Below are 18,429 nucleotides of genomic sequence, written 5' to 3' on the forward strand. Positions count from 1 at the left end.
AAATTTGAACATAAACTAAGTTTCGACAATATTTAGAGATCCAAAGTTTGGGCCAAATCGGTTGCTACGTCTATGAGAAATCGCGCGTACCATTTTAGCGAATATTTTCGAACTATTGTGGGGGAGGTACCGGAAGGAGTGGACCTATAAGCACTAATTTCATCTAATATTCGAAGAAATATTTTAATATCCAAAGTGTGGACGAACGCAGTATTCGGTTCGAGCTCTCCAGCCACTACATATGGTGCCTAGGGGTTTTTTACAACTTTCGGGCTGTTTTCTCAAGAATTATGGACCTGCCCCTGAAAAAACTTTTATTGTCGTAATTGAGGCAGCAAATGCAAGTTGCTTCAACAAAAATCAAAGTGATTCGAGAGCAGGTCTTAAAGCGAACTTATCCGAATTTTTTTTCGGAGGTCCACGAAGGAGTGAAGATATATATTCCAAACTTATCTATATCTGGTAGATATATTAGGATGTGTAAAATATGGACAAAATCGGTCACTCCCATCAAGAGTTATGGTGCGCACAATTTTTCCGAACATTTTTGAACTTTTGTGGGAGAGGTACCAGATGAAGTGGACCGATATGGCTAATCTTCGAACTTAAACTAAGTTTGCACAAAATATTACGAAAGCCACAGTTTGGACAGAATCGGCAGATCCGTTCGAAAGTCATCTTGCGCTCCAACCACTACACACGGTGTCATATGGGTTGTTTGTACTTGCCCCTGATGAAACTTGTACCGTCGTATGGGGGGTAGTGAATACAAGTTCTTACAACAAAAATCTATGCGATTCGAGAGCAGGTCCTAAAGTGAACATTTCCGAAATTTTGTGTGGGAGGTACCCGAAGGAGTGGACCGATTGAGTCCATATTGCAACTGGTAGAAATTTCACGATGTGCAAATTATGGACTAAATCGGTTACTTTCTTCAAGAGTTATCGTGCGCACAAATTTTCCGAACATTTCCGAACTTTTATGAGGGAGGTACCGGAAGGAGTGGACCGATATAACCCATCTTCGAACTTAAACTAAGTCTGGACAAAATATTACGCAAGCCAAATTTTGGACCGAATTGGTTGATCCGTTTGAGAGTTATGGCGCGCTCCAGCCAGCCAGATAGACAGACAGACAGAGGGACATGGCTAAATCAACTCGCAAATTGTCTGAAACACATTTCGTCCAATCATACTTGGGGTCTAAAACCATTATTTCGATGAGACACATTTTGCCCATATGAAAGTGTATATACCCTGAGGGGTATAATAACTCACTTGCTTTGCGACACATTCTTGAAACAAAATACATATTTTAAATACGTTTTAAAGGCGGTTTCATTCATTATTTTGAAGAAATCAATTAAATAAAATAATTCTAAATACCGACACCAAACAAATCACACATATTCCAATGTTTGTATGTATATGTGGATTTTGTTTTTATATCTCATTTCCCTGCAAACAAACTCTGTCGCGGAAGTGGCTTAGGCGTGTTGCACATGGCGATGAAAATAGTCGCGGCGCACAGTGGTTCAGAATCGTTTTTTCCTGGTCAAAATTCTGTAACTTTTGAACGGATAGAGATATATTTATAATTCTTTTTTTGTAAGACAGATAACACAATCAGCTTTCAGACGAATTATAAGCGGTCAAGTTCGGACTGGTAGTTGCAGAGAAATTCAAGGTCAAAGTTAAACTTTTGAGTTTTTTAACTATTTTTCATCAAAATATGAGTGTTTTTGTGGTTTTTATATCTTCCTATGTATTAAAGATGGTCAAACACCAACAAATAAAAAAAATAATTACCAAAAAAAAACTAAAAAAAAAAATCGAAAAAATGTCGAAAATTTTTTTTTTTAAAAATTTGTAAAAAAAAATTTTACCAAAAAAATTTAAATTTTTTCAAAAATTAAAAAAATTCTCCTTGGGTTTTAATAAAACTTATATAACTCGTATAAAAGCTCATATACTCAAAAAGTTGTAATTTGTGTCAAAAAACTGTAATTCGTATGGAAACAGTATAGAAAAACACACATTTTTACCCATGTAATTTCAATAAATTGAAAAAAGTGTTAAACGGACGGAACGGGACGGGAACAAAAGTATATATGGGCTCGAAGAGGAGACGTTTGGGCATCTTTCTGTGAAAACAGAACTTTGTTCCATGTTGTTCCACAAAAGTTCTAGTCCACTAAATTTGGAATTTTATAAAATTTAGTACCCGAGGAAAAATAAAATAGATCATGTTGTGTAAACGCTACGGTAATTTACTAAAACGATTTTTAAAGTCCATAATCCTACCTACCTTATACAAAAACAATGAACACAATTACTATTATAGTTTCAGAGAAATAGCGTCGTCTTTCTCCAGAAATTTGCAAAAATGACGTATTTCCCAAAAATGGTGAAAATGCTCGTCTTTAGGGGCACGCCACGCCCACACCTTCCAATATTTGGGCCTAAATTTTTGGTTTCCTTAGTTTCAATATGTTTACTATCGAATCCCATATAGAAATTAAATATCTTTGACAAAACAAAATTTTGATTTTTGGCCAGGAAAATCGATTCCTGAACCATTGTGCGGCGATAGTGACGGAAGTCACTCTAAAGTGACCTCCATTATGAATAGACAGCGGAATCCTATGCAAATGCATATATGGTTAGGATGGTCGTAGCGAAATTCTGATTAGACAGAAACTCGTTTTATTACAAAATAAAAAAAAAAAAAAACCATATGCAAAAATATATTCATGGATTTGTGGTCTACATATCCCACCGAAATGGCTGAAATTTGGTATTAAGTCTTCGTTAGGGGTATGCAACTTTACAACTGAAATATGTGCGCATAGTTCCACGTCTTCATATAGCCCCCATAGAACGGTACCTACCGATATTCGGTATTTCGAAAGTTGTAGCCTCAATGCCCACCGAAATGACTGAATATTGGTATTTAGTCTTCATTGTGGATATAAAATGTTCCACCTGAAATCTGTCGGTATAGGTCCACGTCTTCATATAGCCCCCACAGAACGATACCTCCCGATTTTCGGCATTTTGAAGGTTGTGGCCTCTTCATAACAGCGAAATGACTGAAATTTGGTATTTTGTCTTCGTTGTGGGTATAAAACTTTCCACCTGAAATTTGTCGGTAAAGGTCCACGTATTCATATAGCCCCCATAGAACGGTACCTCGGGATTTCTGGTATTTTGAAGGTTGTGCCCTCAATATCCCTCCGCAATGGCTGAAATTTGGTATTAAGTCATCCTTGGGGGTAAAAAACTTTCCACCCAACATTTTTCGGTTTAGGTTCAGGACTTCATATAGCCGCCATAGAACGTTACCTCCCGATTTTCGGTATTTTGAAGGTTGTGGCTGTGGTTTTACATTTATCTATTTTATTGACATGTCTGAATATAATTTTAAACAGAAAAATTGTACACACAAACATTTTTGTACCGATTATTGAAGTTTGTTGCATAAGAAAATATGTAAAATGCATAAATTTTGCATATGCAAAAATTTATGCATTTTGCATAATTTTGCATATGTCATATGTTTCGATTGCAATGTAATCAGAAGCCAAAAATATACCCAGTCCCAAAATTTGACATGAATCGGACCAAAAATAGGGGTTGCATAAAATTCCGCTGTCTAATTATGAAGAAATGAACCACGCCGGCGTGTCGTCTTGGAAGGCACTCCAGCGACACTTTTTATACCCTACACCACACAGTGGTAAGGGGTATTATCCCAGCAAAATTAAATGAGTGCGAAAGGAGCCGTGAAAGATCCGATCTATTTCATCGAATTTTCATGAGTGCAATTGAAGTCGTGAAAGGTCCGATCTTTTTCATCGAATTTTCATGAGTGAAATTGAAGTGGTGAAAGATCCGAACTTTGTCATAATATTGTCATGAGTTCAAATAAATTGATAAGTAACCGCACAATAAATTATCAAATACTCATATACCCGAATAATTGTGTACTTGCAAAAGTAATTGTTAAAATGAAAATAAAAGTCAGATAAAAGTGGTCGATAGTGGCAAAATTTATATATTTTAATTAAAAATACAATGTAAATTGATATAAAACAAAAGAAAAATATTTAATTAATTCTCTTTCGAGTTGAGCTGTTAGGCCTTTAGAGATACATTGAAAAATTAGGAGTCTACCGAAGTCCCACGCATCCAACCATTACACTACGTTTCACGGGTGGTAAATCCGATCTTCAGGTGTATTAGGATGTTGTTTTTGTGGCAGACGAAGGCAAAGCTTGGTAACTGGTATATATATCGAACTTCATTAGATAAATGTATATGCGAAATTATGTCAGTTAATTGAAACTCCAAACTTTTTCCTATAGTCCTGCTTGGTAATCCCATTTTTCAATGTTCACAAATACTATGGTAAGTTTTATTCCTACATCATTAGTAATTGCTCTTCTATATCAGAAGATTTTATTTTTTGATCATCAATTATTGTCTACTAAAGTTTTGACAAGTTGATGGTGGCTGAGAACGCTAAGACGCCGGCAACCTTGACACTCAGTTGTCGGAGACCCAGGTTCGAATCCCAGCCTGGCTCATGCTGAAATTATTTTTTATTTTTTGCCTTATTAAGGCGAAGGCCATATAATTTCGCATATACATTTATCTAATGAAGTTCGATATATATACCAGTTACCAAGCTTTGCCTTCGTCTGCCACAAAAACAACATCCTAATACACCTGAAGATCGGATTTACCACCCGTGAAACGTAGTGTAATGGTTGGATGCGTGGGACTTCGGTAGACTCCTAATTTTTCAATGTATCTCTAAAGGCCTAACAGCTCAACTCGAAAGAGAATTAATTAAATATCACTATAAATGGCCTTCGCCTTAATAAGGCAAAAAATAAAAAAAAAAAGAAAAATATATTTTGTGTTTGGAAACCTTTTTCGTTTTGTGGATATTAAAAAGAAGTGTGAAAAAGACCCGGTCTATAAACCACGAGCTTCCCCAGCCGACCAACACCGATATAGTAAAACATATCGAGCTGCAATTATTGGGTTGGTTGGGCCATGTTAACAGGATGGATAAAGATGCCACCGGCATATGAATACGAGCCATTTGACGTTATGCGACCCGAGGGAAGAACAAAACTCCAATGGAAAGATCATGATATCACAAAACATGGCATGCACAGTTAGAGAAGCAAAGTAGAAGATCGGTAAAATAAGTATAAAAGAGACCATAACATGGTAACTATTACAGGATAAGCTTTTTCTTTTGAAATAAAATAACAGAATTCAAATTTATACTAGATTTCCAAAACGATGAGCTTGGTTCAGAGATTGACACATAATTTATCGAATATTGGAAAAACGGAACCCCCAAGTTGAAAGAAATATTTTGCAGCCATCGGAAGAGATAAATATGATATTGCAGATTAATATAATACATAATTTTGAAAATTACATACAAAATAAAGAAAAATAACATCTGGCGATACAAATCATCTGCGCATTGTATAGTCCGGTCAAAATAGACATTGAAATAGCAAAAATTCCCACAAAGCTGAATTTTGGTGGAGAGCTAGGGTTTGCCATTAGAAGCAACGTCCTTAAAGTCCCCATCGATCCCATGTGTGCAAAACAAAATATTCGGGGTCAAAGGTCAAATTTTAAGGGTTTTTAGGTTTTCCGATTTATTTTTTGAAAACGGGTGTTCTAATCAAAAAGTGACTAAAGTAAATATTGTAGACAGAAAAATTATCTATAAGCTTGACCTTAATAATTTTTTTCCTAGAAGGAACCATTCTTGAGATATAGGTGTTCTAAAAAACACATGGTTTTTATGCACTTATAAGGGAAATATGCAATTATTTAGACGAACCGGCTAATATAAGCGAAGTAATCGGGTCTGTCTCCCAAAAAATATATATTTTCTTGAAGAGCGAAATTATAGCTATCTTCTAAAAAAAATTCCAATAAAATCGGAGCGTGTTTAGTAGACTTATTCAATGTTAGAGTCATTTTATGCAAAAATTGCCCATTTAACCCACATGTATAATCGAAAGCCCAACGGGAACGACCCCAAAGAAAACTCTCCGATTTTTTTTCAAGTTTTGTCCGAAGGTAGGGTCTGTTGCGCTGATTACGGAAATGTATAATTTTCAACGGTTGCAGATCAGGTTCACCGGTTATTCGACCCGAAAGGCCAAATTTAAAAACCGGGTTTGACCCGGTTCTACTGAACCGATTACTGCAAAGTGGATATGGTTTGAAAGCTTACGGAAGTATCTAACACATAGCGTCGTTACTTTAACCGGTTCGCCTCAGAATGTACTTACGCGGCTAATTTTTTATTTTACTTTTAGATCGCGATATCTCGAAAATGGTAAGTCTTTTTTAAGAATCATAAAGACCACTCTTGTAGACAATTATTGAATCTACAACTTTTACTTTAGCCGGCTTTTGCTAAGTCTTACCGTTTTTGAGAAAAATTAAAAAAACTGAATAATGCCTCCAAAAATGACCTTTGACCCCGAATAACTTGTTTTGCACACATGGGATCGATGGGGACTTTTAGGACGTTGCTTCTAATGGCCAACCCCAGCTCTCCACCAAAATTCAGCTTTGTGGGAATTTTTGCTATTTCCCCCTTATACGCATGTCTATTTTGACCGGACTAGTATTCTTATTAATTCAACAAATTACATAATTGTATTGCGAATTTTATTTCTGATTGACGAAAATCCGGATCCAAAGCATTGGTGCAAGAAGCCATGACAACGAACTGGTGTAAGAAGCCATGACAATGAACTGGTGCAAGAAGCCATGACAATGAACTGGTGCAAGAAGCCAAGACAATGAACTGGTGCAAGATGCTATGACAATGAACTGGTGCAAAATGCCATGACAATGAACTGGTGCAAGATTCTATGACAATGAATTGGTGAAAGTGTGTGTCACTCCCTTGTAAATTTCATTGGTGATTCACCTAAATTTTCACCTATGACATGTCACTTGCAACCATGATTCAACTCATGATTTGTCATCGAACATTTTGCTGGGATGTCTTTGTGCATTTGTATGTAATTGTATTGCTTTTGGTGAAAATCGGTTCAGATTTGGATATAGCTCCCATATATATTTTCGGCCGATTTCACGTATTTCCTGTACCACACACGCTATATATGTCCGATTTCGATGAAATTTGGAATGTGTGACTGAATTCAGTCTAGAAATAAGTGTGCCACATTATATCGAAATCGGTTCAGATTTGGATATAGCTCCCATATATATGTTCGCCCGATTTCACGTATTTGCTGCACCAAACACGCTATATACGTCCGATTTTGATGAAATTTGGAATGTTTGACTGAATTCGGTCTAGAAATAAGTGTGCCAAATTATATCGAAATCGGTTTCGATTAGGATATAGCTCCCATATATATTATCGGCCGATTTCACGCATTTTCTGTACCAAACACGCTATATATTTCCGATTTCGATGAAATTTGGAATGTGTGACCGAATTCAGTCTAGAAATAAATGTGCTAAATTATATAGAAATCGGTTCAGATTTGGATGTAGCTTCCATATATATTTTCGGCCGATTTCACGTATTTTCTGTACCAAACACGCTATATATTTCCGATTTCGATGAAATTTGGAATGTGTGACTGAATTCAGTCTAGAAATAAATGTGCCAAATTATATCGAAATCTGTTCAGATTTGGATATAGCACCCATATATATTTTCGGCCGATTTCGTGTATTTTCTGCTCCAAACACGATATATAAGTCCGATTTCAATGATATTTGGAATGTGTGACTGAATTCGGTCTGGAAATAAATGTGCCAAATTATATCGAAATCGGTTTCGATTAGGATATAGCTCCCATATATATTATCGGCCGATTTCACGTATTTTCTGTACCAAACACGCTATATATTTCCGATTTCGATGAAATTTGGAATGTGTGACCGAATTCAGTCTAGAAATAAATGTGCTAAATTATATAGAAATCGGTTCAGATTTGGATGTAGCTTCCATATATATTTTCGGCCGATTTCACGTATTTTCTGTACCAAACACGCTATATATTTCCGATTTCGATGAAATTTGGAATGTGTGACTGAATTCAGTATAGAAATAAATGAGCCAAATTATATCGAAATCGGTTCAGATTTGGATATAGCTCCCATATATATGTTCGCCCGATTTCACGTATTTGCTGCACCAAACACGCTATATACGTCCGATTTTGATAAAATTTGGAATGTTTGACTGAATTCGGTCTAGAAATAAGTGTGCCAAATTATATCGAAATCAGTTTCGATTTGGATATAGCTCCCATATATATTTTCGACCGATTTCACGTATTTTCTGTACCAAACACGCTATATATTTCCGATTTCGATGAAATTTGGAATGTGTGACCGAATTCAGTCTAGAAATAAATGTGCTAAATTATATAGAAATCGGTTCAGATTTGGATGTAGCTTCCATATATATTTTCGGCCGATTTCACGTATTTTCTGTACCAAACACGCTATATATTTCCGATTTCGATGAAATTTGGAATGTGTGACTGAATTCAGTATAGAAATAAATGAGCCAAATTATATCGAAATCGGTTCAGATTTGGATATAGCTCCCATATATATGTTCGCCCGATTTCACGTATTTGCTGCACCAAACACGCTATATACGTCCGATTTTGATAAAATTTGGAATGTTTGACTGAATTCGGTCTAGAAATAAGTGTGCCAAATTATATCGAAATCAGTTTCGATTTGGATATAGCTCCCATATATATTTTCGACCGATTTCACGTATTTTCTGTACCAAACACGCTATATATTTCCGATTTCGATGAAATTTGGAATGTGTGACCGAATTCAGTCTAGAAATAAATGTGCTAAATTATATAGAAATCGGTTCAGATTTGGATATAGCTTCCACATATATATTTTCGGCCGATTTCACGTATTTTCTGTACCAAACACTCTATATATTTCCGATTTCGATGAAATTTGGAATGTGTGACTGAATTCAGTCTAGAAATAAATGTGCCAAATTATATCGAAATCTGTTCAGATTTGGATATAGCTCCTATTTATAGTTTACACTAGGAGACCCGGCGAACTTCGTCTCGCAGTTTGTTAGGTACAGAACTTGATGGCTTTGATTCAAACCTATAATACTATTATTGCTATCACCTTGTTCAGTGGCAAATATTTCTTTGTTTTGAACTGTGTAGGATGATCTTTGAAGCAAATGCACATTAGATAATTGTACTTTCGACAATTGTCAGTTTGAGAGGCAAAGTGTTTCTGTTTTCTTCTACTCTCTCTCCTATAAACTGACAATAGGTGCGAGAAAATTAACAACTGTAAATCGGGACAAAGATATATTTTTTAAGCAAATAACACAGTTTGCGATTTAAATAAAAATATTCGGTAGCATAGTTGAAGCAAAATAATATCATAACGCCCCTATTCGTTTCATAATCGATGGTTTTCTACAATTCTTCTTTTCACCACTGAACACGATATTTCACTCAAGTAATTGAATTCGTAGGAAAGAATGCGATCGTAGGAATTTGAATTTAATGCTGAATATAGTGCTTATTTAAATTTGCGTTTTAATCAATTAACCTATTTTGAGCAGAAAGATCCGATCGTTATCAGGTAACCACCTTCGTCAGCTTTTTTTTGACTTCTCTGTTTAACATGATCTCCTGAATTCTGCATTCATTGCAAGTTCGGAATTAGATGCAATGGCTCTGGTAACACGGACAAATGTGGTAATTGAATTTTGACTGAGACTGTACTATCCAGTACTTGGTACATTGATCCTTGTTAGCAGAGCTATTCTATTAGTTGCCGTTCTCTGTGTGTTTCGGATGCTTGAAGTCTTGTCACACTAACACGTGACTGTTGTTGATTACTTGGTCACCCTATATTTAATTTCGACGTAAATAACATAGTCAAATTAATATCACAAACTTATTAATGTTTAATAAGTATTTACCTACTTATGTCGTCGATAAAGAATATTTGTCAGATAATTCGACCAAAAAATCTCCAGTACCTCCGATTTCTTCTTTTTTTTTCTTTCCCATTTTGAATATCATCCTTTTTCGATGTACATACATACAATGTATCAACAGTACCAGTGTACATATGTATGTATTTGTTCATTTGTAATTGCCTTCCAGCTCTACAGGAACTAAACTGATTGAATTCATACACCTTTTCAGTGCGGATATCATTTTTTAGTATCTTGACAGTATATGAACAGTACCAATATATATCTGGTACAGCGTAAATTTTATACCGCATAAATCGGAAGTTGATTTTTCGAAGATGTTTTTACTTACAGTTTAAAAGTATATGTACATATATGCCACAACCTGACTTCCAATGAAATTACCTCGGATTATAAAAGTTTTCATTTCAAATTTTCATGGAAACAGAATTGAACCCCAGATTAGGAAAAATGGAGAGTAGAAGTTTTTTTTAACTATTTTTTTACTACGATAACAAATTTGACTTTATGATATCGAAAAAATAGTAAAAATTAGTATATTCTTGCAGTACTGAAACATATTAAAATTATAAAAAAAGTATATCCATCATTTAGTAACTTATCACAAACTATTGTATGAACATCATTAAAAATCCTTTTTGCAAATACACCCCAAATTTATTGCTTCATATACACCCCAAATTTAAGTGAATAAATATTTTTTGGGGCATAAATGCATAGTTTGGGGCCTAATTGTATTTGGGGTGATATTGCTTTTGCCAAATGCATCCCAATTTCAAAAATGCATTTTGGCCCTAATGAAATTTTGGGGCATAAATGTAATAATTTTTTGGGGCCAAATTTACTAGTTTGGGGCCTTTTTGTATTGGGGCCATTTTTCAAATTGAAAAACACCCCCAAAAATTGGGGTCCATTTTCATTTCCGTTTGGGGTGTTATTTGATGGGGCCTTATTTCTGTACCCCAATGAAATCACCCTAGTGGGCAGGGACTAATTAACCAAAAAAATCAAAATATTGATTTTTTAAGATCTGCAAAAATTTTAGTACGAGGGCGGTTCGGAAACTTCTTAGCCTATCAATGAAAGAGAATAGTTAGTTTTTCAAAAATATTTTTATTTTTCAATATAATCTCCTGAAACTTCAATACACTTAGTCCAACGCTTTTCTAGCAATTCCATCCCTTGATTAAAATAGTTTTCCTCAAGGTCTTCAAAATAGTGGTTTACAACTGTAATTGCATCTTCATTTAAGGTAAAACGCTTGCCAGGAAGGAATTTTTTTAGATTTGGGAACAAGTAAAATTCACTGGGAGCTAAATCAGGAGAATAAGGTGGGTGGTCAAGCAACTCGTACTTTAATTCGTTGATTTTAGCCATTGTTAAAACACTCTTGTGCGCTGGTGCGTTGTCTTGATGAAAAATTATTTTTTTGTGTTGTAAGCCAGGACGTTTTTCTCGAATTTGTACATTTAATTTATCCAAAAGGTTGCAATAGTACTCTGAATTTATTGTTTTACCCTTTGTTTGCAGATAGTCAATCAATAAAATACCTTTGAAGTCCCAAAAAACCGTTGCCATATTTTACCAGCCGATTGAATTGTTTTTCCCTTCTTTGGGGCACTTCCTCCAGCTTCAGTCCATTGTTTGGATTGTTCTTTTGTCTCTGGAGTATAGTGGTGGATCCATGTCTCATCAACAGTTATGAAATGACGCTTAAAATCCATTTTATTTCGCTTAAAACGATTCAAACAAGCTTGAGAAATGTTCATTCTTATGCGTTTTTGATCGACTGTTAACAAATGCGGCACCCATCTTGCAGACAGCTTTTTCATCTGTAGTTCTTCATGCAAAATTAAATGGACTTGATCATTTGAGATGCCCATGATATTAGAAATTTCACGCACTTTTATTCGTCGATAATTTAATACCATATCATGCACTTTGGCTACAATTTCTGTTGTTGCTGCTGTGTTTGGACGTCCACTACGTGGTTCATCTTCAATGCTTGTACGACCACGTTTAAATTCAGCAACCCAATTTTTTACTGTTGCATATAAAGGAGCACTTTCACCTAACACATTCACCATATCATTATGAACTTCTTGTCCCGATAAACCTTTTTTATGTAAATATTTAATGACAGCACGAATTTCTAATTTTTCCATTGTAAAAAAATTGCGGATGCGTCTTTTTTGAACACCTGTTTCTATATGAAGGAGTTGCCAGATCGAAACAAAATTTAACATGTGTTCATAACAGAGATGGAAGTTGCCGAAACACTTAACTTTTTCTGTTTATACCGCGCTTTTTGTGCTAGGCTAAGAAGTTTCCGAACTGCCCTCGTAGTGCTGCTTTTTCCTTATAATATATACACTTCAATCATTATTTATAAGAAGCTAAAGAGCTATTCTAAACCAGTATAACAAAAATTATCATAACAAAAACATATACAATATAACTAAATAACACAGCTATAGTTAGTGAAATATTTTTTGTTTGAATGTTGCACTGCAAACTTTGCAACATAACAGCTAATCGTTGGTAATTCTTTAATATTATCAAATAATATATAATAAAAATAATAATTACATATATAATTAACAAACATTATCATGGAATACCTGAGCACTTACAGACAGTAATTAACAATTCTCTTATAAGCCATCTTTTAAAACATTGCTAATAAATAGTTTTTTTTTTGTTTTCTTTCATTGTTTAACTATATTTTTGTTCTCTCCTAAAGAAACTTCGAACACAAACAAACTAACAAAACAAAAATAAGCCCTAACATTTGTATAAAGGTGGTATAGTTGTAGGATTATAAGGATATAACAAAGAGTGAACAAGGGGGGTTCAACATCAAGTTCGTGGGAGCGGGGAGGGGAACTTCTTGTAATTGCTTAACGATGCATATTAGTTTCCGTTTGTATTTTAGTGGGTTATATACATTTTTGTATTTGTATTTAGTCTTTTCTTGTATGTTATATATGTATGTATATCCTAGTATTTGTATGCATTATTGGCAACTCTAATTTACCACAGCAATATTGCCAATATAGTTCTCGTGTATTTTTGAATATTTCTTTTTAGTGTGGTGGATGGCCTTGTGTGCGGGGACTGCTATCATCTTCAACTAATATTTTGCTTGGAGTGTTTTGTTATAATTTCTTTAGCTTATGTTTATCCTAATTTATTTTTGGGGGGTGAGCGTTTCTAATGGTTTTTTCTAGTTGTTCTAATTCGTTTTTTTTCCTCAACACCTTTCGAGTGAAGGAGTGATATTTGTTCTTCCTTTGGTTTGATATGTATAGGTGTCCTAATTTTGTGAGTGATTTGTTTTCGTTCGTTTTAAAAGTTTAATTCTTGTTTTTTTGGTTAATTTGCTTTGGTTTTTGTAGTTTAAAAGGCAGTATTGTCTTGATCAGCAGTTGGCATTGCCATACCAAAGCCACCACCGCCTCCGCCGCCACCACCACCACTACTGTTGGAATCTCTTCGATTTTGACCAGTAGCTGAACTAATCATTTTTTGTACCTGTTCTTGTGCCGTTTGTTGATTTAGTCGCCGTGCTTCGGCCACCGGAAGATCATCGTCCGTCTCCAAGGCGGGATTTATGCGACCATTACGTTCGTCTTTACCAGCCATTGTGGCAGCACCATATGAACGTCCCAGGGGACCAGCCATCACTGAGAGCTGTGGAAAGAAAAGAAATTATTTATAATTATAATATAATTAATTTTGATATTTTAGCACAAATAAAGGAGAGAATAGTCCTCTATTCCGCTATATGTAAAAGTGATAACTACATATATAATCTAGAAAGTCTGGAATAAAATAATATAACTTCCGAAAGAAAAATGGAACCGAGGAATTTAACCTTCAGGGTCCTACAGGCACATACATTTCAATTTATTTGGTGAGGTAATTTTCCATGTCCTACACGGATCTGAAGCGTTTTTTATTGCAAAAAAGTTTGTGACTCGGAACCGGACAAAAAGAGCAGAACAGAAAAAAAAGAGCGAGCCTGAAAACTAAATAGGGAGACTTTGTTCTTTTTACAACAGATGGCATCGGCACTGTCATCAAAAGAGCTATACCATCGAAAACCCTGAGACCTGATTGCATGAAAATCATGGCCAACTGTCAATCAATAGGTGAGAGATTTGGAATATGGCAAGGATAATTCCGATATCAAAACCTGAAAAAAAGAAATCTAAGCGTCGGAATGTTAAACGGGGCGTATCGCAGTGAGGTGTAATATTTCCCTTGCTATTTAACTTTAACGTCTCTAATTTTCCCGCCCCTTCAGACGATCTAAAACTGGTGAGTTACGCAGATGACTGAGTCGCCATGGCCACCGGAGTATCAATCAACGAAATGGAGGAGAAACTAAGTGTCTGTCTCACACTTCTGTCTACTTTTTGGCAAGGAATGAAATCTATAGCTATAATTACCAAAATCCACAGAAACTATCTTCACGTCATGGCCAAATTAGGTAAGGAGGACATTGGTTATTAAAGTTGGAGGAAGAACAATACCAACTGTCCAAAACCCTCCTTAACTCTTGAAACATGCAGACGCCGTTAAGTCCAACTCTTGGGGCAAGAACAGGGGAATCATGTTCATGTTAACCGCTCAGTCCTCAACTATGCCAAACTCGTTTGCGCCTCGTAATGCCTTACGAACTGCTACAGGATGTGTCCAGACGTCGAGTTTGGACCGTCTGCGTCAGAAGGCAATTATGTTGCCAGTGCTGCAACATAACGTGTTCCTGCTGGCATGTCATCTGCCATTGTATCTCAACCACCATATTGTGGAACAGAATCCATCCCATCCCTTAGTCGATGGTCAGACTAGCAAGGTTTCTTGAAACCAATTTCGTTAAAATTTCTTTTCAAGTTTCGTTAGTGTCCACACACGTTAACGTGAAATTTAAGATTTTTTCGTGTCCTCTTTATTTTACCATTCGCGTTTGTTGTGTTTCTCATACCAATAACAACAAAACAAACATAAATAAACTAAAAACAGCACAAAATAATTAACATTTATAATTAAATTAATATTAATACATAGTTAAATTTTCACTATTTCATTAATTTAATGTTTTTATTAAATCTTTTTATGCTTGCTTTGGTCTTAACGTTTGCTTGAGAAAATAACAATGAAAGAAAATGGAAGAAAAAATCTTGCAACGAACAACAAGAAGAGGCAACACAACAAACACAGAAAACCATGTACATGGGTTTCACTACTTCATACCCCTCGCCTATAAACTTGACGTCGCCATGTTGAAATCGTGCTAGTCTGACCATCGACTTACTGCACCGCTAAATATTATTCATAATCGCGCAGGCCAGCAATCTGTTTGATGTCACCCGTGTCTTGCAACAACATCCTTCAGTGGTTGCGGACTGCCTAGAGCAACTGAAATCTGAGATCTGGTTAGTCCACAATCCTCAACGCGTATCAGCCAAAATAATACCAGGTGTTGAAGACAACATAATCCAGCAGTGCAGGCAGGGACTACGCCCCATTGATCTGTGATGTCGACCTCTTGAATTGGCATCCTTTCTTCGGCTCCCCACGCCATCCCTAACCAACACAATTCAATATTCTAGATCATCCACACATCCCACACACCTGACAACCAGTCGACTTGGGTCAGTCGATCTCCCTATAATTGTCGTCAGAGAGTTCAATTATCAACGCTTCAGAGTATTGCCCAACCTGTCTAATGTTCGGATAACAAAATTGACGTTCCGGGATATCAACACTGCTGGTCAAATACCCGAATTTCTCAGCAGAGACCGCGGTACAAGCAAATAAGCTTTGCCGAGCCAAACCCAGTAACCCCAGATTCTGACATTTGAAGTGAAGTTAACAGGTTGGTACGTAAGCACAGTCGGAACAAGTGGCTAGATCATCTGAAGAGTTGCAACATTGCAGCCGTCGAAATAAGAAAATTGTGGGCATCGGTAAAGCCGCTCGAGGGCCATTGAAAGATGGATGATAGGGTTTCTGTCACGTTTGGCGACGTTATGTTGACTGATCCGAAGAGGTGTGCCAGTCATATAAATCAACAATTTATTGAGCACCACAGGAGTGACAAGGCCTCCTCTTCCATCCGAGGAGGAATCACCACAGTTTACAATGAATGCTATTGCGAATGTCATCAGGAATGCTAAAACCTTCAAAGCAATGGGCACTGATGGAATCTCCATAGTAATGCTGAAAAATTTGGATGTGCCGGGAGTCGAGTATCTCACTAAAGTTCTCATTCGATCGCTGGCCATCCACATCGATCCCGAAGGAAAATGGGAAGGGTGATCCCGCTACTAAAGCCAGAAAAGGATGCCAGCAAAGGTGAATCGTACAGACCGATTTCGATTTTTTCGCCCTTTGCAAAGACGCTTGATGCTTTAGTCCTCCCCAGCGTCAGACATAGATGTCCAGTTGCCGATCGTTAGCATGTGTTCCGCAAGCAGCTATCTCCACGCATATTAGTCGAAGACTCAACCATAGGCGTGTGATAGAACAGTTATGGTGGCTCTTAACTTGTCAAAAGCATTTGACACTGTCAAGCACTCCACGCTGTTTGAGGACATTGAGTAGACTACACTCCGGCCAAGTTTAAAACGTCGAATAAGCAATTATATGTGTGGATGCCAGCCGTACGAAGAATTCTGGAATAAGAACTAGGAGTCCTATAGAGTGGAACAGGGAGTTCCCCAAGGTGGGGTGATATCTACGGAACTGTTTATCCTCTACCTCTTCTGTATTTCGCCCCCTCGAGACCCTCAATGCGGTAACATATGAGGATGATTTTACGACCTTGGCGTCACTTACCTTCCCTGATGTCATTTGTAAAAAGCTGAAGTCCTATTTGACTAATCTTACCACATTTTTTCACGCGAGGAATATATCCGCCACTAAATCTACGGTCACTCTGTTTACCACATGCACGACAGAGGTCCGGGCCACCAGTCCCGGTTCCGTTTGGGGACCAACTGGTAGTAGTCTTATGGTTACGAGGTCGTACCAGAGACCTAATTCTGGGACCACGGGTACCAGTTGCCCCTAGGTCTAATGACCTTGTCTGGTAGTTGGTGTTGTGGGAGTATCGTGGTGGCTGCGGTTGTACCCAAATCGCGGGGGAAATCTTCGGCTTGAAAGTGGAGTGGCATTGCAACCGGCTGTCTGAGCCATAGAAAGACAGGATCTTTGGATGGTGCTCCGCATCAAACCAAGGTGGTGAACAGGACCAAACTCTTGAACACAATTGGTACCTCATTATGGTGCAAGAGGCGTTGGTTGGTCGCCTGTAATCAACCCGGTGCTGAGAACACCGTGGGGTTAAGCCGACAAGGCAGGTACCCACGCTAATCATCACCACCTCATGCACGACAGAGGTGAGAGAGAACAAAGTTGAATGTCATGGTCGATGATAGCAGAATTCCGACCACAAACTATCCCAAACACACATCCACACAGCCACAGCTATCTGCGACAAGCTGAAATGTAGGGCCAAGGTCCTCAAGTCCCCAGACGGATCACTTGGGGTGAAGATTAAGAAACATAGTTGATCAAATATAACGCAATAGGTCGGGCAGTGCCGCCTGTCTTCTGCGACATTATGGTCCGCGGATATAAGTGCAACGAGATGGAAACATGTTCAAACCTGTCAGAATGCCGCCCTGAGAACTGCAACAGAGTGCCTCCTCATGCCTTTAGTTTACCATTTATATGAGGAGACAAAGATTCTTCAAGTACAGCAACACAATTGCATGCTTTCGTTGCAGTACTTGCTCGGGTGTTTCCTTGAGAGCCATCATAATCACCACCCTGACATGTCAGGAGAGATTTGTATGATCTAGACATAGAGGTGCAAGAGAGAAACCCTAGATCAACGAGCCTATCAAGCAGGTTTAAATAAAATTCAAGCGGACGCAGTCACAGTTGCCACAAACCACTATCGTGTGAATGCGGTCCTCGGAGAACATCCCCCATCTATCGCAGCTGAGGAGCGTAAGCTGCAACGACAAACCAGGGTAGTTTTGGGATCAACTACACTGGGGATGGTGCAACTGTCTGAATTCTTATAGGGCAAGTATCGATGACACAGTGCAAAACATCTGTCTAGCATGCGGATCAGGCCCGCAAAACACATTGCACATTTTCAACTAGCCTGCCAAACCTATTCAAGTAACTTTGTGGTTACAATGAAGTGTTGACCCTAAATATGGGAACATTTCGGGACCATATCATAACATGTATTGAAAAGCATGATATCAACGACTGCCAGCTATTACAATTACAACACGATTCGAGTAGCCTTAAACGGTATTCAAGTTTGGAACTTTTGCGGAGAAGATGCTTGAAGGAATG

General features: G+C 37.2%; 1 protein-coding gene across 1 annotated transcript in view; it reads right to left on the reverse strand.

Moving 5' to 3' along the window:
- Positions 1–13,233: 13,233 nt before the first annotated feature.
- Positions 13,234–18,429, reverse strand: part of ChT (choline transporter) — a 36,052-nt gene continuing 30,856 nt past the window's right edge. The window contains exon 9 of the mRNA XM_073961178.1: positions 13,234–13,737. Coding sequence (XP_073817279.1) covers positions 13,444–13,737 — 294 coding nt within the window. The 3' untranslated portion in view covers positions 13,234–13,443. The remainder of the gene's footprint in view (positions 13,738–18,429) is intronic.

The sequence above is a fragment of the Musca autumnalis genome, unplaced genomic scaffold (genome assembly GCF_047663935.1).
Source record: "Musca autumnalis isolate F117 unplaced genomic scaffold, ASM4766393v1 scaffold_1, whole genome shotgun sequence".
In the NCBI taxonomy this organism is placed as follows: domain Eukaryota; kingdom Metazoa; phylum Arthropoda; class Insecta; order Diptera; family Muscidae; genus Musca; species Musca autumnalis.